Source organism: Anolis carolinensis, chromosome 4 (genome assembly GCF_035594765.1).
Source record: "Anolis carolinensis isolate JA03-04 chromosome 4, rAnoCar3.1.pri, whole genome shotgun sequence".
Lineage (NCBI taxonomy): Eukaryota > Metazoa > Chordata > Lepidosauria > Squamata > Dactyloidae > Anolis > Anolis carolinensis.
The window spans coordinates 201,729,050-201,755,181 of NC_085844.1; the positions used below are offsets into that span (position 1 = coordinate 201,729,050).

Here is a 26,132-nt window from a genome sequence, read left to right on the forward strand (position 1 = left end):
AAGCAGACGGACATTTTCATAATGTCTGTTTATTTTCACAAGTGTTTATTTTTGGATATTTATAAAAGTTTTCTTAACTTTTAAAGAATCTCTTTTTATTCCCTCAGGAAGTGAAGGTCTCCAGCCCAGACTACCCAGAGAGAAACCGAGAGAATGTGATGGATGATTTCCTGAAGCGAATAGAGTGCTACAAAGTTACTTACCAACCTCTGGATCCAGTTGATTATGACAAGTAAGATGGACAGGAAAGGAATTGGGGGGATTTTGAGTTATCGGCTTGAATTCAGATATAAGCTGATGGAAGAAGATGATGGAAGGTGAAATTTCAGATCCTTCTGACCACTAGCAGCACTTCCCAGAGTCTCTCAAAAGCATTTGTTGAATTGTGTGGGCTGTAAAATAGTGGTGGTGGTGGTAGTGATGATTTAAATTATGATTGCATCACTAACCAGCTCCCGAGGGCTCCCCAAGTGATGATTAAATAAAAATCAATTAAAACAATACATAAGTAAGTAATTTTTTTAAAAAAAGTTAAAATACACTTTAACAACTCCTAAAAGCAATAAAAAAGAATTTTGGAATCTAGATTTAAAACAGGCATTGAATGCCATGCAGAACATCACTGTTTTGACTGTCCAGCAGAAGTTTAAAAGAAATGTGGCCAACCTAATGTCTTTGGGTAGGGAGTATCACAGTCAAGCCACTGGTAGAGAGAAAGCTCTATTATGTATATCCACCGGTATAAATTCATGAGGTGTTGGGGCATGTAAGAAGGCTTCCTCTGATGATCTCAAGTTTCTGTCAGGCTCATATTGGTGGAGGTGATTTGTCAGATATCTTGGTCTCAATCTTGGTTGTTTGTAGGTCAACACTAAAATCTTGAATTGACCTCTGAAGGAAATTGGGAGCCAGTGCAATTCTTGAAGATGGCAGAAAGAGGGCCATTGCCAAAGACCAGGAAGAGAAACTTATCGTGACAGATATACCAATCAGATACACCAATTGTCTTGCCCAATTTTCAGTGAGCTTTCCTGCCCAAACCAGCTCTCTGTGCCACATTCAGGATGGTTTTCCTAAGGCCTTCCTGATCAGCAGGACTTCCTTGGATGAAATGGGACAGAAACGTTACCACTTTCTTCCACTGGCAGTTAAAAGAATCAAAAAGGACCCAAGAGTAGAAATATAAACAGCAGAGGAGCAGAGTCTATGTGGTGAAACATACTGGTTTGCAGAATGTTATTACATCAGACAGGAAATTCTTATTTCTTCAGATACCATTCATCTTGCAAAGGGAGGGGAAGTTGAATTTAGTTGAACTTCATCTTTGCCCTACTTGTTTAGAACATTCAGAGCCACTCTGATGTACTCAAGAAATGATAGTTCTGTACCACGTTTCTTTCCCCCAACCCAAAATTCCTTTCAACCTTTTACTAGTAGATAAATTTTACTTTCTGTTTAAATTTGCCTACTTTTGATTAGAAAGATTGTCATTGTCCTAACTGTCTACAAATTACTGTATTCCTTAATTTAGTGACTGGTAAATCAAATACAGAATGCTGATGACATGGACAAAGTTAATCATGTATAAATGCTTTAGGACTTTAAAACACATACATGGCAAAAGACATTTACTAATTCAACCCTCTTACATTCTAATGTCATGATGTGATGATACCTAATGTTTCTGTTTTTTTTTTTTTTCTCCAGAGACCGTTCTTTCATTAAGGTGATCAACGTAGGACAGCGCTTTCTTGTCAATCGTGTCCAGGATTACATCCAAAGTAAAATAGTCTATTACCTCATGAATATTCATGTTCAGCCACGCACCATCTATCTTTGTAGACATGGTGAAAGTGAGTGCAACCTTGTCAGCAAGATTGGGGGAGATTCAGGTCTATCAACGCGAGGAAAGCAGGTAAGATTTTTGGCATTTAAGATGCGTCCTGTTTTTGCTTATTAGGAAGGTTGAGGCTTGTAACAGTTTTCTCCCATTCAATTTTGTTCAAGATAAAAAGCAGACGCCACAAGAGTTGGCCTCTGCTTTTTATCTGCTTTATATGGAGGAGTCTCCAAATACTACCAGTCGTTTTATGTGCTGAATTAAACATCCATCAACAACAGGGATACCAGTTGAATATGGCAATACATTTTGTTTTTTGTTCATTGTTTTGGGAAACGTCTTACTCTCGCAGAGATCAGCATCATCTACACTTTTGGTTCATCACTGTAGCTACTTCCACTGACAATTGGAGAAGTTACCAAGTGTTTTCATCTTAAAAGTTGCTCTAACCTATCCGTTGTACTGCATTTCTTCCTAGTTTTCACAAGAACTGAAAAGCTTCCTCAAAGAGCAGGAGATAGTGGATCTGAAGGTTTGGACCAGCCAGCTGAAGCGAACAATCCAGACAGCAGAGGCTTTGGGGGTACCATATGAACAATGGAAGATACTGAACGAGATTGATGCTGTGAGTAAAAGGGAAATCACTGGGCTAGAATGGCTGGGGAAGATGGCTTCACCAAATGCAGATACACCTCACTTAATGAAACAGAATCAGAAATGGTTTGGAAAGGACAGGGATAGCACAATGAGAGCAAATTATTGCATTTCAGTAAATTTGTTATCCAAAATTAAGAGCATGCCCATGTGAAATGAAATGAGATAAATCTTTACTAAGTCAATTGATGTTGATTTATGAAAGATTTGTCTTGTTTCATTGTATGAGGCTTCTAGAGATTACAGTAGAACCCCTAGATCTGAAGGATATATTCCAAGACCCCGTGTAAGTATCTGAATGATGGATAATCAAACCCTATATTTTGATTATACTTCAGCTGGAAGCATACCATAGAATCACACTGAAGGAGAAACCCACAAATACCTCTGAGAGGGATTTTTTATTGGAGTGGGAGTAAGTGAAATTGTAGCTATCGAAAGTTAACAATTCTAGAAACCTTCTTCAAAAAGGCATTCACCGATTCCTTTCATCAGCCTCCACTTTTCCCATGATTTCCATTTTAGGGATCAAAATTTTACACCTGTGCTTTTAATACTAACAGCTGGTAAACTGGCTGGGATTACTGGGAGTTGTAGGCCAAAGTATCTGGGGACCCACAAGTTGAGAACCACTGCACTAAGGGTAGCTGGTGAGGCAAGCTTCTTTGCTTTCCCCTTTTCTATACCCGCACAGGCTCTGTAAAGGATTCTGGAGGCTGGTAGTGTTTAACTTACCTATTGTTTGCAAGCATACATAGGATCTTCTGGACTAAAATCCTGCTCTTGCCCAACTCAAGCTTTATTGCATTATTTATTGCATAGATATAGACACAACTTGCCACCAAAAGTCTGTATTTCTCCAGCCCTCCTTCACTATTATTTAAGGAGTCACAAAAGCCAATCTAATTAGATCAAACTGATATATTCAGTGAAGTCCATCATTGGACTTAATTTCAAAATTGTGTGATAAAATTATTTGCATGTTTATTCAAAGAAGAATCCAAAAAATTGAGCAATGCCTACTCTGAAATTATAACTGCAGTCCTATGTACATTAAGTCATTTTATCAACATTACAGGGGTCTGAAGATCTCATTTTATAATGTAAAGCCACTCCTAAATTTCTGAAATGAGAGTTTTTATAATTTCTGTCAGTTAGTTCCATTCATTTCTGTAGATTGCAGCCAACAAGGTTTGTTAAATGTCACATTCCACCTTCTTCCTTTTTAATCTTTTGGAATTAATTCCCATTTTCTCAGGGAGTATGTGAAGAAATGACCTATGAAGAGATTCAAAGAAAATATCCAGAGGAATTTGCACTTCGGGACCAAGACAAATACCTTTACCGCTATCCTGGAGGAGAAGTGAGGAGATTTTATAATCAGTTAATAACCTGCTGTGTTTTTTATTTGATATGTTTAATGGGATAGGTAGTGTTTCATAGCACAGCTGCTAAATATAGTGAAAACCTTTGGAATATAAGTACACTGACTATAAAAGAGATTTTGAAAGTACAGTATTCATAACGTACTCAAAAGTGTTTTTTAGATTATTACCAAATAGTTTGAATCCTTACCTTTTCAATCTGTGAAATCAGATAAATGCTTTTCTTCCCTTATTAATGTGCTTCTTATTTTCTAGTCTTATCAAGATTTGGTCCAACGCTTGGAACCTGTGATCATGGAGTTGGAACGTCAGGGCAATGTCCTAGTTATCGCTCACCAGGCAGTTCTAAGATGCTTATTGGCATATTTCCTAGATAAAAGTGCAGGTAAGAAGCCAGGTTTTTTTAAATGTCTTTACTGAAACAAGGGAAATTGCTGTCTAGAATAACAATGAACCAAAGTACATATAATGCTAAAGAAGTAACAGTGTCCAGAATGAGGATGACAATCAGGACTGTAGTGTATGGAGTGAACCTTGTGTGTCCTTGCCAGTCATTGTGTTTTAAAAAACAATGACATGTGAATATATATAAAATCTTTTTCACAACCTGAAGTGTGTGATCTCTAGCTAGGAAAGGAATAGATATGCAAGTATACTTTGGTAATATAAGTATTGTAACAGCTAACAACTAAAAGACATACTTGAGGTGCATCTGTACTATAGAATTAATATTGTCCTTCTGATGGATAGCATATACATAAAACCCAAGATAATGATCAGGAATCAAAAACACATATATAACTATAGCAAATAAAGAAATTAACAAAGGTTTTGTAAAAATGTACGTAGGGCTATAATTTAATCCTTGTCTCTATGGGTGCATCTGCACTGTAGAATAAATGCAATTTGATACTGCTTTAATTGCCATGGCTCAGTGCCATGGCATCCTAGGATATGTAGTTTAGTGAGGCACCAGCACTCTTTGAGAGTTAAAGATCTTGTAATACTCCAATTCCCAGGATTACAAAACACTGAGCCATGCAGTTAAATTGGTGTCAAACTGCATCAATTCTACAGTTAGATTCACCCCCAGAGATGTAAGGATTATTAATCTTACTTACATTTGTACAAAACCTTTGTTAATTTTTGCTTTTACTGTGGCTATTTATACTTTTTGAATTCTGCTCAGCATCCTGGATTTTATGTATATGCTATATATACTAGGTAACACCAAACAATCAGTATTTTACAAGGTAATAAGACCATGTTGACTTGTATACATCACATTGATATTTTAATTTATCATCAGTAACTAACAGAAAGCACAAACAATGCAAATGTAATATACTGGATGTAGCTAACTGCCTTCTTCAATTTAGTTAATAATAACATTTTCTGAAGTCTTCTCTCCAAGAGAGAGACTCATTCACAAAAGTTTGTAATTACAATTACTGTTGAATTTATGCGATTGGGAATGCTGGACAAAATAAATACAGTAGAGTCTCACTTATCCAACATAAACGGGCCGGCAGAATGTTGGATAAGCGAATATGTTGGATAATAAGGAGGCATTAAGGAAAAGCCTATTAAACATCAAATTTGGTTATGATTTTACAAATGAAGCACCAAAACATCATGTTAGACAACAAATTTGGCAGAAAAAGTAGTTCAATACGCAGTAATGCTATGTAGTAATTACTGTATTTATGAATTTAGCAGCAAAATATCACAATATATTGAAAACATTGACTACAAAAATGCGTTGGATAATCCAGAACGTTGGATAAGCGAGTGTTGGATAAGTGAGACTCTACTGTAGTATGGTTTGGACTATGCCTGGTATATCTCAATTGTAATTCCTACTTGTTTTCTTCTAGATGAATTACCCTATTTGAGGTGCCCTCTTCATACCATCTTAAAACTCACACCAGTTGCTTATGGTAAATATTTTTTTGTACATATGAGTAGATATTAATTGTTGAAAACAACAGAGAGGAAAGGATGCTACTAATCTAAAGACTTGAGATATGAGTACAGGTAGATTTTATTTTTTCAGATTAAGAAAAAAAATTGCTTAGAGTGCAGTTATGTATTTATAGGACAGTCCTGTGTTAGGAATCAAAAAGTTCAATTCAGTTTAACAAGGTTTAATCAACTGATTGTGTGAAGAATTGACACTTTACCTAAAACTTTTTTTTTATAACTTTGGACGTGTAAACTTTATCTTGTTGAAGCTTTTCTAATGATAAAAAATTGGAGCTGATATTTTGAGGGATGGTTTGGGATTTTTTTTTCTTAGCAGACATTGTTTTTGATTATAGTACTTCTTTTACACCAGTGCATAATTTTAAAGCATATTACATTTTCAAATTTGTGAAGGCTGCAAATTAGAAATGATTTCCCTGAATGTTGAAGCTGTAGATACACACCGAGACAAGCCATCTACAACGGTATGTAATATATATAATTCCTGGCCCATGTCTTCTGTTTTACATGCTGCTAAAACTATAGGGACTATGTTAAACTGAAGTATATGGATTTTTAAGTTCTTAATTCAAGCCCTGTTTGTTTCATTAAATTGTGCCCAAGTGCTTTGACTTCATCATGTCCCACTGTAAAGCAAATGCAGATAATGTACTGCTCTCCAGAGATGTTGCTAAACTGCAACTCCCAGCAGCCCTAGGCAGCAAAACCAATGGTGATGGATAATGGGACTTGTCTGGAAGCCTACACATTAGCATCTCTTCTGAGTTATTTGGTATAAAGCCTTTTGAAATAAATGAAAAGTTAATATATTAATGCAGATAAGATGTACTGTGTATTTACTCAAGAAAGAGGTCAACGTTTATTTTTTGGCACACTCAGCCATCCCCAGAATTGATAAAAACTAGATCTCTTTTGGTAACTTGCTTTTTGAAGAACTCATGGATATATTCTCAGATTGGAATTTTGAAGTAAATTAACAATAAACAAGTTCTTTTTTAATTGAAAAAATAGTTTTCAAAATTATTTGACCATGATAGCAATGAACATGATATTCTTTGATTTTAAGCTTCTATTTGCAGGGCTGGGGGTGAGGTCTTGGAAAATATTAGACTTGAGCTTTCTAATTTTCTGTTGGTAGGCCCTTAAAATGTATTTTCAATGGCATCAGGCAAAAAGAAAAACCTCAACATGTTCTGGATGTGGTCTGTTTGCATGACTTCACCAATGAGGCCTAAAATGGAAGTATCACAGTTATAAACAGTCTCTTTCAAAATCTGGACTTAGTTCTCACTCAGTCACATGTTTTTATTCTTGGGAATTAATTTGATTATCTCTAAGTCTGTGAACCATATAGTGAATGGAGCCAAACATTTACTAATTACTGATATGGTTGCTTTGTGAATAACCTTTGCCTTCTCTGTCTGCACTGTCATAAGGCGAGAAAACATTAATCCAGCCAGCTCAGAGGTCTATGACAGAAAGGGGAGCAGCAAAGCCTCACTTCACCCACAAATACACCACTTTTTATAGGAACAATTGTTAACTCTTCACTGGGAAATTAAAGTACTGGATAAGTACAGTATTTTTGGATACTGTGCTAAGAAACATGAGACACGACCTCTGAATTCAGGTGGCTCACACAAATACTTGTTATGCATATCAGTGTGTCATAAAGGGGGGAGGGTTATACTTCGTTTTCTCAAAGGGTCGAGATGGCAGTCTGTATACAAGATGATTGTGATACAGAGGAGTTATGCTTTTTTTAAAAAAAGTTGTAATATCATGAGTAGGTGCTACTGTTTTGTGTTGCTTGGTTTGCAGGAAAATTCAGATCACTGGGAGCTCAGGGTGTATGTACAAGAGCCATTTCCCCCAGTGGCTGCTCTAGAGGAGTGCACTCCAGATTAGCTGGCAGAGCCCACACAGCCAGCCTCCATGCTGCTGTGGTGTTGGAAAGATGTCTACACTGGTGGCCTTTGTTCTTCTGCAATGGAGAGGAGTCCACACCGTTCAGTCCCACCAACCCCAATTTGGAGCCACTAGATGGCTACCCGTACCATTCCTGTCTTGTTGCTGCCATAGGCATAACCATAGAGTGCAAAAGTGCTCCTGGTCATTGCTGTTGTCTTTGGGAATGCTTGCAAAAGCACCGGGGTGATTCTGAGAGGGGACGGGGGAAGGTGGGATCAGTCCTCTTTCCTCCCTGCCCTCTTTGAGTCATGTGTTCAAGGCCACATACAGAGAAAAATAATTATGCAAATGACAAGATGTTTTGTATAGGTATCAGGTAGCACCATAGGAGAAAGTTAGGGACAGACTATAAGATTTGCTTTTTAGCACTGTAGTCAGTTTTAATTATGAACATGTTTTCTGGTATTAATTTGAGGCCTCCCTAGATTACTGGATTTATCAAAAATGAAAACATTCCTCATGAAAAAATAATGTGTGGGATGAGAAACACAGAACAGTCTGACTCAGGCATGGTATTGACATACCTGCCTCTCTGTAATGTAATTCCCATGAAAGGAAAAGGCAAGGCATTCTTATTTCTTTCTTGACAGCTTTTCCTATTGTAGCACTTTGATTTACATTCAATTCCTATGGAGTCCTAAGATTTGCAGTTTAGGAAAGAGTACTTCTTAAGGCCTTATCATAGGCATTAGCAGTTTAACATAGATCCATAGCAGTTTCAGTATTATAACTTTCAGAAACAATGTACTCTATTCTTTTCTTCCTTGATAAAATATATTTATTACTGGATTTTATTGAGGATGTATAAAGCAAGCAAATACCATCTGTAGGCATGTGGCAGGGTGTTATCAGTATGCTGATAATACCCCAATATATTTCTCCTTGCCTTCAAAAACAGTTTCAGCTGAAAATAGCTTGTCTGAATGATTGTCTAGAGGAGGTAATGGGCTAAATGAAGAAAAACGAACTGAGACTGAATCCAGACAAAATAGAGGTGCTTGCCATCAAGGGTACTAATCTGGGAGAGGAGGTATGTTAGCTAGTTTTGGATGGGGTTACATTCCCCCTGAAAGGCTGTGTTCACTTCTTGATCCGTCTCTCCAAATGTCAGCCCAGGTAGATGTGACCGTCAGGAGTGCTTACTACCAATTTTGGCTGATATGCTAGCTGCGCCCCTTTCTAGATTTGGAGGACTGATAGATGGTAGTGCATGTGCCGGTAACCTCAAGGTTGGACTTCTACAATGCACTTTACATTGGGGCATCTTTGTACCAAGTTTTCAAATATGGCAGCTGGATTGGTTACAGGAACATTCTGAAGTGAGCACATTACACCTATACTAATGCCACTCTGCTGGCTGCTAATTAGTTTCCAAGCAAAGTACAAAGAGTTGGTTTTGACCTTAAAGCCCTACTTGGTTTGGATCCAGGATACCTACAGGATCACCTTCTCCCATACAGTCCTCCCCAAACATTTAGGTCCTCTAGGGAGTGGCTACTCCAACCTACCAGAATCTGACTGGTGACCTTTTCATCAGCCGCCCCAAGACTGTGGAACAACCTGCCGGAAAAGCTCCGGTAGCTAAATGAGCTGCTGGAATTTAAAACACATTTAAACCTATCTCTTCCAGCAGGCCTATCCAGCTAGTTTTAATCACAAATGTTAAACTTGAGTCTTATGTTTAATCTTTGTTCTGTGTATTTTAATGTATGTTATAGAAATATATTTTAATATGTGTATTTTATAAAATGTTTTTAGATTATTATGATTTTAGCAATATTGTAACCCGCCCTGAGCCACAAGGAGAGGCGGGTAAGAAATAAAATGTATTATTATTATTATTATTATTATTATTATTATTATTATTATATACTGTTTATCAACTAGGTTCGCAAATTGTGATTATAGTGAATATGTGGGGGTTGAGGAGTGATGCACACTGATGTTTTCATTATATTTGAGTGTTGGGAAAACTTGTTTCATCGGGAAAAAGAAAGCTTTTGAATTTTTTAAATGGTATTTTTAATATTCAAACTGGCATCTAAGAGATAGACACAAACAATTCACAACCTGGAAGGACAGAGAGATTTTACCTTTCTTATAAAAAAGTATATTTCAAGTGATAATAACAGCTGGGAATTAATTAATTTCACTTATTTTCCTTTGGGAATTAATGGGATTCCATTCTTTCATCTTTCCACTTAGACATGAAAGCTTTCTTCACTGCATGTATTGCCATCTTATAGGAGCCAAGGTGCCCTCTATACTGCGTCTTGTTACATAAAAGTCGGGTTTTCCGCCATCTGCGCTCTAGTGGTCATGCTTCCCAGTCCATTCCCCTGAGGGCTTATACAAGGGAGCCAAATTTGTAATGAGTCGGAGACGATGTTTGGGAGTGATCATGTCAATAGCCCTAGTTAGATTTTGATTCCACTAATTAACCAAGGATTTAACAGGATTGTCGGTGAATCCAGTCATAGAACCCTCTAAGGCCTCCTGGAATCTCGAAGGATCCATTAACCTTTAAGGGCGGACCATTTTAATAGGTCTTCCACCCTTGCAAGGGTAGGTTGTAACTGAGATACTAGCCCTGACCAGGAAATGATCTGGCCATGACAACTCGGAGGTATTGATAACCTCCGCCCAAAGATCTGTATCCAGCTGGGAGGGCTATATAAGGATATAAGGACAAAAAAATTCCTGAAAGATTGCTATCTTAACTCTAATACTTTTAATCCAGTTCTTAATGAAGGATTTAAGGACAAACAATCCCAGAAGGAGCGTTATCCTAACTCTAATGCTTTTAATCCAGTTATTAATGAAGGATATAAGGACACACAATGCCTAAAATGACAGGAAGGGGAGACTATGAAGTCCCCCCGCCCCCGCTCATTGCCGCCAATGGCCGATCGAAAACAGATTTTCAGTAGCCGTAATGACAAAACGGAAACCACCCAGTTGAATTCTGGAGGCCTTCAAAAATGGATCAGGAGATGTTCCTGATTTTGGGACACCAAAAACGGATCGAGGTTTAACCGGATTGCACAAGCCTAATGTCTAGTATCATTTACTTTTGTCTGATCCAGTATGATTCCTATATTCTGTTTGAAAAAGAGGTTACCAAGTAAAAGTATGGATATCATGATGTACTTATATGACAAGCATCAGAAATACTCGATGATACTAATTTTGAGATGAGAGTTGTGTGGCTTGGTTTTTCACTCATTACGATATCCTCCATTTTCAATCAGAACAACCTTCCAAAGAGCCAAAACCCTATAAGGATGAGAAGGAACAGCTTCACACCACTAGCCAGTCCGGATACAGTAAAGCGTCCTCGCAATTACAGTGTTGGGAGCAAGCCTCTCAATCCAGCAGGATCGCTGCTGTTCCTGGAGGCTCGAGATGGGGCTGATCAAGAGAAGCTGCAAGAGAGTGTTCAGGTGGTAAATCATCTATCCTAACATTTTCTCTCCATTCAAAGTAATTCGAAAATGGTTCAGCTTCCTTTGCCAGCTGAATACTTTGGAGCTCCATCAAGTCCTACTCTGGGAGGTCTGGTAGCCTTTAGCTGTAACTTTTCAAGGGGGAAGAAGACTGGAAAACTTAGATGCAAAAAACTCTGTGTGAGGTCCATTAAATCTTTACTGAAAAAATGCACCACATTCCAAATGGCTTTGGGAATCTCAGAATGGCATCCATACTGCAAAATCAATGCAATTTGAGACCATTTTAATTGTCATGGCTCAATCTATGGAATCCTGGGATTTGTAGTTTGGTGAGGCACCAGCACACTTTGGCAGAGAAGGCTAATGAATTTATAAAACTACAATTACCATGATTCCACAGAACTGAGCCATGGCAGTTAAAGTAGAGTCAAACTAAATTCATTCTCCAGTGTAGATGTATCTTAAGTTATTAAAATCACTGTGACATTCAAAAATATTTTTTACAGATCCCATGAAGCATTTCTTTTCTATAAAACAAAGGGCAATTCTCAAAAGGAAATCTCATAGATTAAGGGTGGTACAAAAAGCCTCCCGTGCTGCCGCCGCTGCATCTTGCGACAGCTCTACCTCACTTCAGATATAGAGCCCTGCCGAAAGTAGATTGACATTGTGTGATGGGATCCGTCTGGCTTCATGTCTGAAATGAAGTCGAACTGTCCAAGGACGGGCAATTTTGCCCGTGTAATGAAGTTGTCAGTCTGCTACATTTAACCCTTAAACAGGGAACTCTCACCAAGATCCTATATAATTTTGAGTTTATTGGAAATAAAAACCCCTTTTTGCTAACATTGCTGCTGCTTTGCCTGCTTTTCCCCGCTTGCATCCACTCCAAGATATACTTTCTAAAGCATACTTATCACCTGAATTTCTAATGGTAGTTCAAATAGCGGTCTCTCTTGGAGCAAGGCATTGCTCTGAAACTGCAAAGAAAAGGAGTAGAATCCTAATATCATATTACAATAGGCCAAAATTTCAATCTTCTTCTGACCCAATTTTCCATTGTAATATACCCAATAATTTTCTGACAGCAGCCGATACATAAACCAGTGGGAGAGGCTTTACGAAGTAAAGATGGTGCTGAAATCTTGCTCAATTTGCATAGCTTTTCTAAAGAAGAATAAGATTTATTTAAAAGATGGGCTTGTAAGCAGGGGCTCCATCAAATAGTTCATTTTAAAACCACAGGTCTCTTTGGTGCATTACTGAAGGAATTCAGATGAGAGTTCATTTTGAATAGGCTTTAAAAAGTTTTGTGTATGTAAATATGCTAGGTCAGGTGCTGTTTAACATTTAACATTCTCTGGCTTGCATCTTTGTAGATCCAAGTCAATTAAATCTCCTTGTTTGTAAAGATTGCTTTCATTATTTTTCTACATGCTCTTCTGCTTTTTGCATTGTGCGTCTTCATTGAACTGTAGCTTGAGCTTTCCTGTGCTATTTTTTCCTTTGCAGCTTCAAGTGGGAAGTGCTTGTCTCTGTGAGTATCACTGAAAACAGCTTGCGTGTGTTGTGGTGTTTTTGATGATGATTAGGCAGTCACCAAGGAATTATTGGATGTCTCTTAGGAAGGCTTGTGTACGTGAAAAGAGCGTAGCAATTCATGCTCTTGCAGTTTAAAAGTCAATTTAAGGTTAGGCAAAATATACATACATTATCGTACACAGACAAACAGTGATTTTTGTAAGGCTTTCCAATATCCAAAGCTATTTTTTCCAATGAGCATGACATGCCAATTTAAAAAATAATCAGGTACACATTTAGTTTTTCAGTTCTCTTTCTTAGAGATGCAAAATGTCTGGGGAGTTTGAAATCATGGAAACTTCTTTTTCAGGCTTTTTCAGAAAAAGGAATGTTTTCAGGGAAAAATGATATTGTTATGTTAGCCTCATTGTTACTTTAAGAATATGAAAACATATAAGTCATTTGATATAATTTGTTGGCATAAATGTTTCATGTTTGATATATTAAAAGTAGAGTTCCAATTGAAATTTGATATTAATATAATAATAATCATCATCATCATCACCATCATTACTATTAGTATTACTGTTACTGTCCTGAACACTAATAGACCTCTTGAGCTTTGGCACCTTATTAGGAAAGGCAAAATTCAACAAAACAGAAGAAACTATTAACATAGTTAAATGATTTTGTCTCCTCTACCATAATGCCAACCAGACTTTATGTACTCATTCCCATGAAAAGAACTGAAAAAAGGAAACCAAGATCAGGAATTGCAATAATTTTGGATCCTGTACATTTTATTTCCAAAAAGGCCATTGTATAGTTTCTTAAATAATGTGGGGGGAGTAAATATATGACACCTTGTCACAAGCATTTTAATCATCATTCTGAAAGAACACATTCCAAAATCCCCTTTTAAATTTTATATTCACCTTTCATTCTGCTCGTCCCCATTTTTCTGGTGGAAAAATGAGGAAGGGAGACTTCTGATCCCCTGCCCCCCAGGGCTTCATATCTTTAGCTTTGCTGAAATATCTTGTTAGAACCTCTTTACACATTTTAATATATAGAAATTTAAAGTGTTTTAAAATTTCACCTGAAACATAAACCATAAATATTTCAGAGAAGTGTTTGCAAATGGATGCACGTTCTCCCTTTTTCAACCCAAATTATAAAGGAGTTTATTGGATCTCAATTCCCTGTTTTTGCATTCCTGCACAATGATACTTCAGTATCTCAAAGGAAACTGGTGAATACAGTAAATGAAAGAACAACTATGAAAGCTGCTGATCACCTTCCAAATCTAGGCATGGTGGAAGAAAGTTTGAAATAGAGGAAGGAAGGAAGTTACTCCTTTGTAGGAATTTCCCTTTGTATTTGACTCAGGAAGGAGGGGCAGGTTATGCCTTTACCTTATTTTGAAGAGCGGATGTATTCAGTAATATAATCATATAAAATGTTCAACCCTATGAACTGATCTAATTCCCTGAGAAGTAACTAGATATTTTCAGCAACATCAGCATTGGGATATCACAATTACTTCTACCTCTTTGTGAATTGATCCCTCTTGTTTCTCTATGTTCAGTCCCTGTAATGTGACATGTTTTAAAACAGTGCCAGCTAGATAAGTTACACAGCACAGAGTAGACATTGCTAGTAGAACAGAAAATAGCGAGGAAATTCATTCTGACATTATAATATGAGAAGTACATCACTGGCCGGTTTCCCCCCCTTTGCAAGGATAAATCAAACTCTTCAGTCGTTTGTGAATCTCTCCTATCTGTCTCCACCACCAAGTAAAATTGTACCATAAGAGATAGATTTGTGGCAACCCTATATAGAGTGTGGTCAATCTGTCCCATAGCCTCCTTTTTACACAGTAGTATCTTGCCCTTCCTTCTGCTGCACTGCTGGAGCAAATATGCCTGGCAAATATTTTTTTACAAATCAAACTTTTCCATTTAAAATGTAATAACATATATAAATCTGTTTTTTCAAAAAAAAATATGATAGCTGTTCCTGTCCTGTGAGATATGTTTTGTGTGTGTGGTTTTTGTGTGTTGCATATTAGTGAAGTGACATTTCTGCCTTGCACGTACCCGTGATGTGTGAATCCCTTTGTGAAAGCGAGTTGCTTTTATTTCAACATTAAGAAATGTAGATTTTTTTTTTAAAAGGCGTGGGCACTTTTTATTCATGGGCATGATTTGATAACCTTGAAAGAGAGAAATTTTTTTTTGTTAAATGAATGGAGGGGTATTTCATTCAGTGCCTGGAATGAACTTTAAATATTTGGAATGGTTACTGTTTTTACCCAATGGAAACATTCCCTCAAGCATCTGTAAATGATTTACCTGCACAGTGTGATTTATTACTTCCTTAGAAATGCATCACTTTTGTCTCTGTCCTGAAAAACTTTTCCGTGTTTCTCCAATACTATTCCTTCTAATTTCCAATAATTGTCCTCTTTTTAAGTATTTTGATTACATTACTTAAAATTATACTTGTAAACTTCCACTCCTCCATTCTGATAAGTCTGATCTAGTTGCTGGAGGAAAGAAAAGGAAACAGGATGCTGATTACAAACTTGACATCTAAAATGCCTTTGGAAAGTGCTCAGAAACTCCAATTGTTCCAAAAAGCAGCAGCCAGGCTATTAACTAGTGCTGGTTACAACTAGTGTACCCCCCCCCCCCGCCATTTGCAGCAGCTCCACTGACTGCCAAACCTGTTTTTGGGCACAATTCAAGGTGCTGGTTCTGACCTATAAAGCCCTATGGTTTAGGTCCAAGTTATTTGCAGAACTTAATCACTCTACGAACCTGTTAGAAATAATCTGGGGAGGGGCTTCTCTCTGTTTTACTACCTACTCAAGCCTTTTCTATGGCTGCTCCCAGACCGTGGAACTCCCTCCCAAGAGAGATCAGGATAAGCCCATCCGTGCGGCCTTTTGCAGGCAGGTCAAGACACATCTCTGCTGCCAGACATTTGGAGGATGTTGGGGGCAGGGGGGGGGGGAGATAAATGGACTTGGGGGTATGAGCTTGAAATGTAATTTTTATTGTATTTTAACTGTATTTTATACTTATTTTTTTAAAAAATTATTTGCCTTGTTTTAAATTATTTGGTTATTGTTATTGTTAGCTGCCTTGAGTCCCTATGGGAAAAAAGGCGGGATAAAAATAAAGATAATAACAATTACAACAACAGCAGTAGCGGCAGCATGGATTGCGCAGAGTCCAATTGCCTATGAACAATTAATTTTAGCCTAAACGTACTCTAAAGGACAAACATGGGAGGTACCAGATTTGCATGCATGTACACTATTAACTGTTGGACTATGAAACATTCCATTATTATATGGTAAGCTTGTTGAATTGTTTCCATCATAGGGTATTATTTAGACTAACTCTCAGACTTTATAGCACCTCAGAAGGTGGTAATCTAGATTTGACTAATTTAGGATAGCTGTCTTTATCAAACTTAGATTCAACCTTTAGCAACAACCCACAACACAGATAAGGACATTTTAGTCTTTCTCTTGCTTCCCTCTCATTCTTTCTTGTATCTCCCTCTTTTTTTTGGTCCATCTTTTTCCTTCTCTTGGAAGAAAAGAACCCTAAACAAGAAAATGGTGCATCTAGTAAATACAACACCCAACTTGTTGTTGTGGTCCAAAAAACTGCAAAGGCAGCTTCAATAAACTTAATGTCCCCTCAGTTTATGTACCCAAAACACATTGGTTAGTTCAGTGAACTGTTTTGTAGCATCTTTTGAGGTAGGCCTATCTTCTCTGGATACTTTGCTGTTTCTTCAAGAGATCTGTGATTCTTCTTTGCATACTTATGAAAGAATGAACTTGGGGCCTGTCACATTCACAGAGATTCACTTGAACTTTTGAAATAAATGATTGTAATTTATCAGTTTGTAATAAGGCTTTTCACGACTAAATCTATGTTTTTTAGATGATTGCATTTCAAAGTAGAGGGCAATGTGCCTTTATTGGCCCTTTACTAATAAACCTGAAAGTGTGATTGTAGAAGATGTAATGATGTGTATGTATTTGTACAACTAAAAACAAAATGGTCATTTTTCTGAAACTGCAATTGTAAGACAATTACTTTTAAAGGGTCCTGGCTCAGGAGGGAAATCAGGCAGAAAACCCAGTCTCATGAGAGATGCAAAAAGCAAAGTTTATTATCACAGCTATGATAAGGCAGAACAGCCGTACACACCCACCTCAATGGGTCCGTACCATGCAAATGACCACTGCAACATGTGCGCAGTTAACAAAGAATATATATCTTGGCCTATCTAAACTTGACCAATGGCTTCCACACCTACTTTGGCATAAGTGATACCAATGACCTAACTTGTTTACTCTGAGCTTTCTTCTTTCCTTAGAACTTTCTGGAGAAAGGCACCGGCTCACAGGAAGGGAGGGGCATATGCAGAGGCAAAGCCACACAGGCAAAAGTTTACTATTTTCTGGCTTATGGTCCCTTTACAATCACATGCAAACTTAAGTAGTCATCTCTTGCATTGTAAATGTGAATATAACAGTTTATCTACATATTTATCAATTAATTACAATTATCTGCTGCCTTTCCTCCAGTGAGCTCATATATAGTTTTGGTCCTCTTCAACATTTTCATCACAACCTAGTTGTTCTAAGTCCCAGTCAAACACGCTAACCATCATACCACGTTGTTTTTAATATGTTTTCAATATGATTCAGAATTAACTACATGAAGAGTGCTTGGCAACAGAGCCTCCCCTATCCACTCAATTTGTCCTTATATGTTTTAAAAAATCCACAAACACTTCCTGAGTGCAAGAACAGGAATTATAAAATAGGTGTGCTGTCTTGTGCCTTTTATTAAACCACAATTTAGTTCCAAGCATATGCAGTGCAAGTCATGCTTCATTTCCTGCCCCCTGTCCTTTTTTTGTATGATCCGAAATCTGTTGTAGAGATACCTTTACACTGATGGATGGATACTATCAGATACATCCATCTATTCATTTGAGTTATATTCTTCCTAAAATTAAAAGCATCAACATTAAAATGCAGTTGAATTAAAAGAAAAATATAGCACTTAACCATTAAGAATTTCCCTATTTCACTAGCAGATCTGCTTGACTAAAATGGTGTTTGCGCATGGTAGCTTCCTTAATCCACTTCACAAGGGTTTTCTATTGCTTGTGTTGCCATGGAACTACATAGAATGAATCGTATAGTTCGCCTTCCACGTTTGCTGATTTCAGTAATCACTGAGTTAGGCAAAATGTTCTGCCGAGGTCTTCCAGTGCAACTTTTTGGTCAACTTCTGTTGGAAATTGGTCACAAAATCATGCTGGAGGATCTGAATCTCACTACAATTTTATGGACAATTTCCAGCTATGCTGGAGAACCTAAATATTTCTAGAGAGGTGTTCTCTCAGGTGAAAAAAAGAGCAGTTTTATTAGTTGCAATTTTTTGCTTTTTCAAGAGTCTTGTTTTCTTACCACAGAAAATATGGAAGGCTGATTACCGGTGTATATTTTTGTGTTGTCCAAAGATGGATTTCATGTGAGAAAATGAATAAATCTAGGGCTGTACTGTACTATTTTGGTGATTCATTTGTAAATACAATCATGCCCAGGTGTGAAAGCAGAGTGAATACAAAAAGTTGTTAATACTGCATGTCAAAACACTGTCGTATGTTTTCTTTCTCTGAATAGCTTTCTCAAGCAAAGAAAGCATGCATTGCTCAGTTCTCTGAGTAACATCATTTTGTTCTTACATTTCTGGGAAAAGAAATGCTCACTGATTTATTTGTTTACTAGAAAATGATGTTAATACCAAGAATATGACTTTACTCTCTATTGGAGGGGGAATTTTGAGGAGGTGGAGAATGGATGAAGTTGGAGCTTCTGCTAGTTTTAATTTAGCTATGATGCTAATTTGGCACAAACAAACCCACTCTTTCCTTTGCACTCTGTCAGCATAGCTGTAAGAGACACAAACCAGAAACTATGGATAATTTTAACTACAATTTGTACAAAAAGCCACAATGTTTTGTTCAAGTTTGGCAAACATCATAGTCACAACTGACTAGTTCATTTTAACTTGAGCTTGATACTTCTTTACACTGCATTAGCAATCATTTTGTTGCTGTTGTGTGCCTTAAAGTTGTTTTCAACCTATGGTGAACCTAAGTTAAATTTTTCATACATTTTAATTGAAAATGGTTTGGAAATATATGTTTCAAACTTCTTGCAAAGGTGCACTGGGATCTCAAAGGTTGCTGTCTATACAGTGATGTGAAAAGAAAAGCATGTGGATATCTAGATCATTGAAGTGTCTAGGTAAAAAAATAGTAAATATGGATATGTATAGATAATATACATGGCCTGATTTTAACACATCTTTGTGGCATGTACATAAACCATGTCAGAATCAGATGTTGATTCTAAGGTGCACCCAAACACATTTCTGAAGTAGCTTGTGCTGGGTAAGAAGCTGTTTTTCAGAAGAAGGATATAAAAATTTATATTACATATATTTTTATTTGGGGTTCCTGATAAATTTTACTCCTGAAGATAATAAAAGATGTGCAAGTCAGGGTTCACCATTTTTCATATTAGTATTTTCATGCTGCAAGCCTGAACATCCATCTTGCACTAATGTGTCTTCGATATTTGTATTTCAACTGTGAAATATTTTTTCAGTAACTGTAAGCTACTAAGCCACATTCATTTTCTGTGCTACTTGTTACCACCACCAACTTTTTAGAAATGGAGTAGCAGTGGTAAGCCTGAAAATGAAATGGCACTGTGTAGAAATCATACAAGTGCACTACAATTGTCCCTCCATGACTGCGAGTTTGGCTTTTGCAGATTCAATTATTCAGGGATTTGATTAAATTATCTTTAGGACCATCTAGGTCATTCTGACGGAGGTTGACTTTAGGCTCAAGCTAGAGAACCTAGAAATTCCTTTAGATGGCAAAATTTATATTTATGGTTTTTCATATGGGTCCTGCTTGAACTTAACCTGTATTCTGTAAGTGGCTTATTTAGTAAACATATAAAAATTAATTTGCAAATAAAGATGTACTAAGCAACTCTATAAATGCTGGTTTATAGCATATGGCAACCATTTAACTTCTTTACAGTCCACTCCTAATAATGGTAGAGTTCCGTACATTAATGGGACTCTCCAGCAAATATGTTTAGGATTTTAGGCATACTATTTTGTACACATCTTTCAAGATGCAAAATGTACAAGGAATTTAAAATAGCATTTTGATGATATATAATTTAGTACAACTCCTAGAATTCTTATGTATCCTAAATATTTTTTCAAAGACCAAAGGAGCTTATTAGGAATATTTATATTGTAATACATGCATGAACATAATTTCAGCAAATATCTCCTTCCATCACCAGAATGTGAAGATTTTTTTCTGCCCAGAAAGTATAATTCTCTGTGCCTTGAGAAACATTGTTTCAAATCAAATATCGTAGGTGTGGTCTGTATCATGTATTGCCAATGTGACCGTATAACATGTCAATACTGAAGGAGCAGCATAGTAATGAGATTGCATTAGAATCTGGGATTTCACAATTTTAATATATACATTTGATTTCTTTCTAGAAAACAGCTGGCCTAACGGTATAGATATATGCCATTGCTTCCCGCAAAATCATCACGGAAGCCTCAGAAAATTACCTTGGACTGGAAAATTGCCTTCATTTGATCAAAAGCTTGCTTTTTTAATGAAGTTTCTGCTGCTACGTTCTCAGGAGGGTTTTAAAAATGGTGAACTACCTAATTTATTGGACCAATGTCATGTTTTCCAATAACACTACAAATGGGTATGGTAAAGAATGACATCATGGTAGAGGATATAACTTCAAGAGCTGAAGCTAGAGTAAGCTTGCTTCAAATTCTTAAATTCTAAAAAGTGTGCTTACTTTATCAAAACATAAGGCATGTTTATGTTACAGATTTAATTCTTGTTTCAAGCCCATTTAAATGTCATGGCTCCCAACTTACAAACCCAGCAGGAGGAAATGAGATCTTAATCAGCCCACTATCAACAATCCTACAAAAACCTTTTGAGTAAAGTTTCTTAAATTTATATGTGTATGTGCTTGTGCAAATGTTTGACCAGCCTAGATTGTGCTGATGACCTTCCAAAAGAGTTTCTGAGATTTACATGAATAGAGCCTATTGCTTTTTTTGTGCCATTGTTAAGTCATAGTTAGTTTCCTCTTGCTCCTTCCTTCTTTGCCATTTTTCTCTGTTGCCATGTCAATACCATTCATGCTGGACACCCATGTGCAATGTAGGGGAATGCCCAGAATGTTCATGAAGTGAGTGGTAAACATTCTTGCCAGTCTTACACTTATATTTGTGTTAGGCACTACTTGCAATATTGCACAACACCCTTGTTAAATCTGTTTTCTTTCCTTTGTTTGGTAGGAAATCTGATAATACTTCTGAAGGTTTATTTCAAGAGTATTGATCACGAACTCATTGTCTTCAGTGTTGTTCCTGTGAGCAGTACTATAATCATCTTCACAGTGGAAAATATTTCAGTGCAAATTACAAGGGAGTTCTAGGAACAAAGGCAAAATTGATTTCCCTTTGTCACATTTATCTTCTTGGCCCTAGATTCTTGTGTTTAGGACACAAGGAGTATGATATTGAGCTGGAAATTACTGAGGACATATATCATACCCTCTTAGTTGTATGTTCATCTCTAAAGTTTTCTTGTATTCTGGTATGACATGACCCACTGTATATACAGATGTAATGCAGGTGGTGTCATTGGATGTCTTTTGTTCCTGACTTTTTGTAGGAATATAACATATATTTATATAGAGAGTATTTAAACAGATAGATTATTTGTATTAATTTAATTTTTTAGATTTTTGCTGAACAAGCCCATCAAAATTACTCTATTATATATGAATATATTGTTCATAAATCTATGAAAGTAATTGTACATTGAAAGCAAAAATAATTGAGGCTAAGCCTTAGAGATGGAGGATGGACTCCAAGAGCACATCATAATCACATTCCATTCCAAAGTTACCTAATATATAATTCCTGCATAGAAATTAGGATTTTATGTGTTTCTATGTGATTAGAATAGCACACATCGCATTTACGCACAACATACTGCTCTTACCTTTTGAACAATTTTATGAATTAATGTTTCTCATGATGAGCCCATATTTTATATGTGATGACCTATGAATGTGATTGCTTACTTAAGAGTGGTGCTGTGTTTTTAATTGACAAGAACCACTTCTGTAATGCAAGTATCTTTTAAATGCGGGTGATGTGTTCTGAATTTGATGGGACACTCCAATATGTCGTCAAAAGATGGCTATGCTGCTTTCTGGTCAGGGATCTTTGAATGACTTATTTTGTATAATAAATTCTTGTGCCATTGTGAGTAATGTGTTGTTGCCTTAAACAGAGAATACAATGTATTTTTATATCATTATAATTGTTATGTGTTAAGTTAATACTATGCTTATCATAGTTTTTTGGTCAGTGCCTGAATAGTAAAATATGTGTATAGGTATGTCTTGCTGCGTGTGTCTATCTGTCTATAGAGATAAACTTTTGATATATCTATAGATATATACTATATATCTACAGCTATATCTTCCCTGTCTTTTTCTCCTTAATGAATGTTACATGGTAAGAAAAAGAACAGGAAAAAAATGTGGAAAAAGACGGGTGGGGTACAAGTAAAGGACATCATCAAAAAGCTGCTGTAAAATCCAATGAATTAAAGATAATAGTGGTGTGATAAAAGACATTATAACTGTTCTTTTGGTGTTATTTGTGTCAAAGCCATGAGCCCCAGTGGTCTTCATAATACCTCTGGTGCCCGGTATAATAATATTTCTCACAGTTTGGCTTAAAAATAAAACTTATCGGTAAGATCCCTTAATTCCATTGACAAATCACACAATCCAATTTATACAAATTATTATTGAAATACGACTCCTGTATTTGCTCACAGTTTCATTCATCCATGTCCAATAAAATAGGTCTTCTCTAGGCATTTGCTAGAGAGGACATGTGATACTCTTGGCTGGAAATACAGTACTTCGTTTGGATAAGGTTTACTGTATAGTGTATCCACACAAAGTCCGAGAACATGTCTCCCACGAATATAGGGATTGTACTCTGCTGAATTTCATCTGACAAACCTCCTTCAGCTAAAAAGGGAACAGGAATTAGCCATCAAGTTGAGACATTTCTCCTGAAGCGATCAAATTGTGTGAAAGAGAGATTGGTATTTGATGAAACCAGATTATTTATTTATTTATTGTGCTTTAGCAATGGCTTAATTTTTCTTAGCTATGCCATTTGATGTTTTGCCAAAGTACAAATATAGTAGTTTCTAATAGGGAAATAAGGGTAAATTAGATTAAGACTCTGGGAATGACAGGCTTAGCTGTTAGGGATAACAGGAAAAACAATTAGCAGTTATCTAAGCAAAGTCAGACAGCCATTCAATTATTGCTTTGCTTGTACTAGACTAGCATTTGTATGTGATAGTTTGCTCTGCAGACAGCAATAGATCTATTTTAGATGCAATATTAAAATTGGCTAATACTTAGCACTGAAGTGCAGTTGTTGCACTGTTCCGTACTTTAGTAAGTAAAAGCATGCCTGTTTTGTCCTTGGACATTTTAATGAGTGAAATATTCCAAATATGCCCATATTTTTGTGCATGTGTACAATCTGACGAAATAGTAGCCTCAGGTGAAAAAATTAGAGGCTGCATGTGAGATCTCAAATAATTCTGTCTTTGAAAGAATGGTCAACACAAAGCAGAATTTCTCTTCTGTTGGATTTTCAAGTAGAACAAGTACAATGTGGCTTTGCAATCTCCTCTTCTTAGATATTTGCATAAAAGTTTATGATTATGTGAAAACAATAAAGCTTTTCATTGATGTAATGTTATTGCCCTTTCTTTTCTTTTCTTTCCTTTCCTTTTAATTGTATTGGAAGAGATCTTGTAGTACCTTAGAGACTGAGAGAATAACATTGGTAGCATACGCTTTCAGAGACTCAGGGTGCATCTACACTGTATAATTAATACAGTTTGACATGACTTTAATTGCCATGGCTCAATACTATGGAACCATGGGAGTTGTCGTTTTATGAGATTTGTAGCCTTCTCTGTCTAGAAGTGCTTGTGGCTCACCAAACTACAGCTCTCAAAGAGTCCACAGCATTGAGTCATGGCAGTTTAAATGGTATCAAATGGCATTATATCTACAGTGTAGATCAGAGCTTTTTAAATTGTACATCATGACACATTAGTGTGTCAACTGCAGTGTGAAGGTGTGTCACAGAGATGGAATAATACATGACAAAACTCTTGGAAATGTATGTTACCTTATAAATCATATTTCTAAAAATATATATAATTGAAAGCTTTCATAAGATCTATTATCTTCCCATTTGTTTCATCATTACAATTTATGTATGTGTTCATATCTCTTATAAGGAATTGGTTTAACTTCTGGTTTGCAAGTAAAACTGAATTACTGTGTCACAAAATGATGCATGTCTAAAAAGCATACCCTGTTTCCCCTAAAATAAGACATCCCCAAAAAATAAGACCTAGTAGAGGTTTTGCTGAATTGCTAAATATAAGGCCTCCCCCAAAAGTAAGACCTAGCAAAGTTTTTGTTTGGAAGCATGCACCAAACAAAACACCAAACAAAACACCATAGCATGCAGGATTGGTAAATGTACATACCAGTTGTATATGGAAATAATGGTAGTAACAAGAAATTCTTGACAGAAGTAACAGTTTGTCTGGTTTGGTTACATTGGTTTGTGATGACAACTACTATACAGTATAGAATAAATGTTAATTTTTTTGTTCAACAATAAATGTGAATTCTTCTTCATGGAAAAATAAGACATCCCCTGAAAATAAGACCTAGCGCATCTTTGGGAGTAAAAAATAATATAAGACACTGTCTTATTTTCAGGGAAACACGGTAGCACCAACACAAACTGTTTAGAAAACTCTGGAGTAGATGCACACTTAGTCTATTTTCTCAGATAGACATGAGGATGATACGGTTTTCTTAGGCAAGAAATACTCAGAGATGGTTTTACCAGTTCCTTCCTTTGAAATATAACCTGGTATTTGTTGGCAATTTCTCATCCAGGTATTAACCAGGGCTGATTCTGGTTAGCTTCCAAGATTGGATGGAACATGGTACCTTTAAGGCACTTAGTCCCTGTCAGGCAGTGTTTCTAGGTCTTTGAAAGAGCTACAGAATAAATAGAAATTTAAATGGTTCCACCGATTTCTCCACCAACCCTACCCTTAATCATACAGTGCTATGTGTGTTCTGTTAAAGTTTAAAAATGTTGGCCAGTCAAAAGAAAATTCCAGTGAGATCTGAAATATTTTATCTGCATGTTTGCTTCATTCTAAGAAATATAGCAGCATGGGATAATATTAATTGTAATTTTTCTTTGGGGAGATAAATGTACGATTTCATTTTTAGGGAATAGCAGAACATATCTCTTTTGGTTTTGAGATAAGAGAGATCAGGTAGAATTACATTTAAATTGCAAATGGCAACTCGTAGGCTTGATCTACACTGCCCTTATCCCAGATTATCTGCCAGTGTAGACTCATATAAATCAGTACAAAGCAGATACTCTGGGATCAGATCCTGGGATATAGAGCATTATAGACACAGCCTTAAATGCTTTCCCATTAAGGCTAAACTGAAGAGCTTGAGAAGGTTTTGCGGAATCATTGAAAGCCTCCCATTTCCCCACCCCTGTTCTAACGAATCTCCAGTACAGTAGAGTCTCACTTATCCAACATAAATGGGCCGGCAGAATGTTGGATAAGCGAATATGTTGGATAATAAGGAGGCATTAAGGAAAAGCCTATTAAACATCAAATTAGGTTATGATTTTACAAATGAAGCACCAAAACATCATGTTAGACAACAAATTTGGCAGAAAAAGTAGTTCAATATGCAGTAATGCTATGTAGTAATTACTGTATTTATGAATGTAGCACCAAAATATCACGATATATTGAAAACATTGACTACAAAAATGCGTTGGATAATCCAGAACGTTGGATAAGCGAGTGTTGGATAAGTGAGACTCTACTGTATTTGTCAACTTCGTTCTTATGAAGTTCTGCTTCCTCTTTGGCTCACACTTTTTATTGCAAACATATTATAACAGGGCAAAGGTTGATATAATCCCAGTGTTGTCATGCCAATTCGGGATATCAAATTTTATGACACTG

General features: G+C 36.5%; 1 protein-coding gene across 6 annotated transcripts in view; it reads left to right on the forward strand.

Annotated features, from left to right (window-relative positions):
* Window positions 1-23,789, forward strand: part of pfkfb2 (6-phosphofructo-2-kinase/fructose-2,6-biphosphatase 2) — a 45,785-nt gene extending 21,996 nt beyond the window's left edge. The window contains exons 7-17 of one of the 6 annotated variants that reach the window (XR_506894.3): window positions 108-232; window positions 1,708-1,915; window positions 2,319-2,465; window positions 3,753-3,857; window positions 4,135-4,264; window positions 5,757-5,819; window positions 6,259-6,329; window positions 11,088-11,279; window positions 12,798-12,822; window positions 20,453-20,729; window positions 21,284-23,789. Coding sequence is in view for 5 of the 6 variants with exons in the window: in XM_062978605.1 (XP_062834675.1) it covers window positions 108-232; window positions 1,708-1,915; window positions 2,319-2,465; window positions 3,753-3,857; window positions 4,135-4,264; window positions 5,757-5,819; window positions 6,259-6,329; window positions 11,088-11,271; window positions 12,252-12,280; window positions 14,550-14,609 (1,122 nt within the window). In the remaining variant the exon portion in view is untranslated. The other 5 variants (XM_062978605.1, XM_062978603.1, XM_008115672.3 and 2 more) reach the window with 5 other exon arrangements.
* Window positions 23,790-26,132: the final 2,343 nt, after the last annotated feature.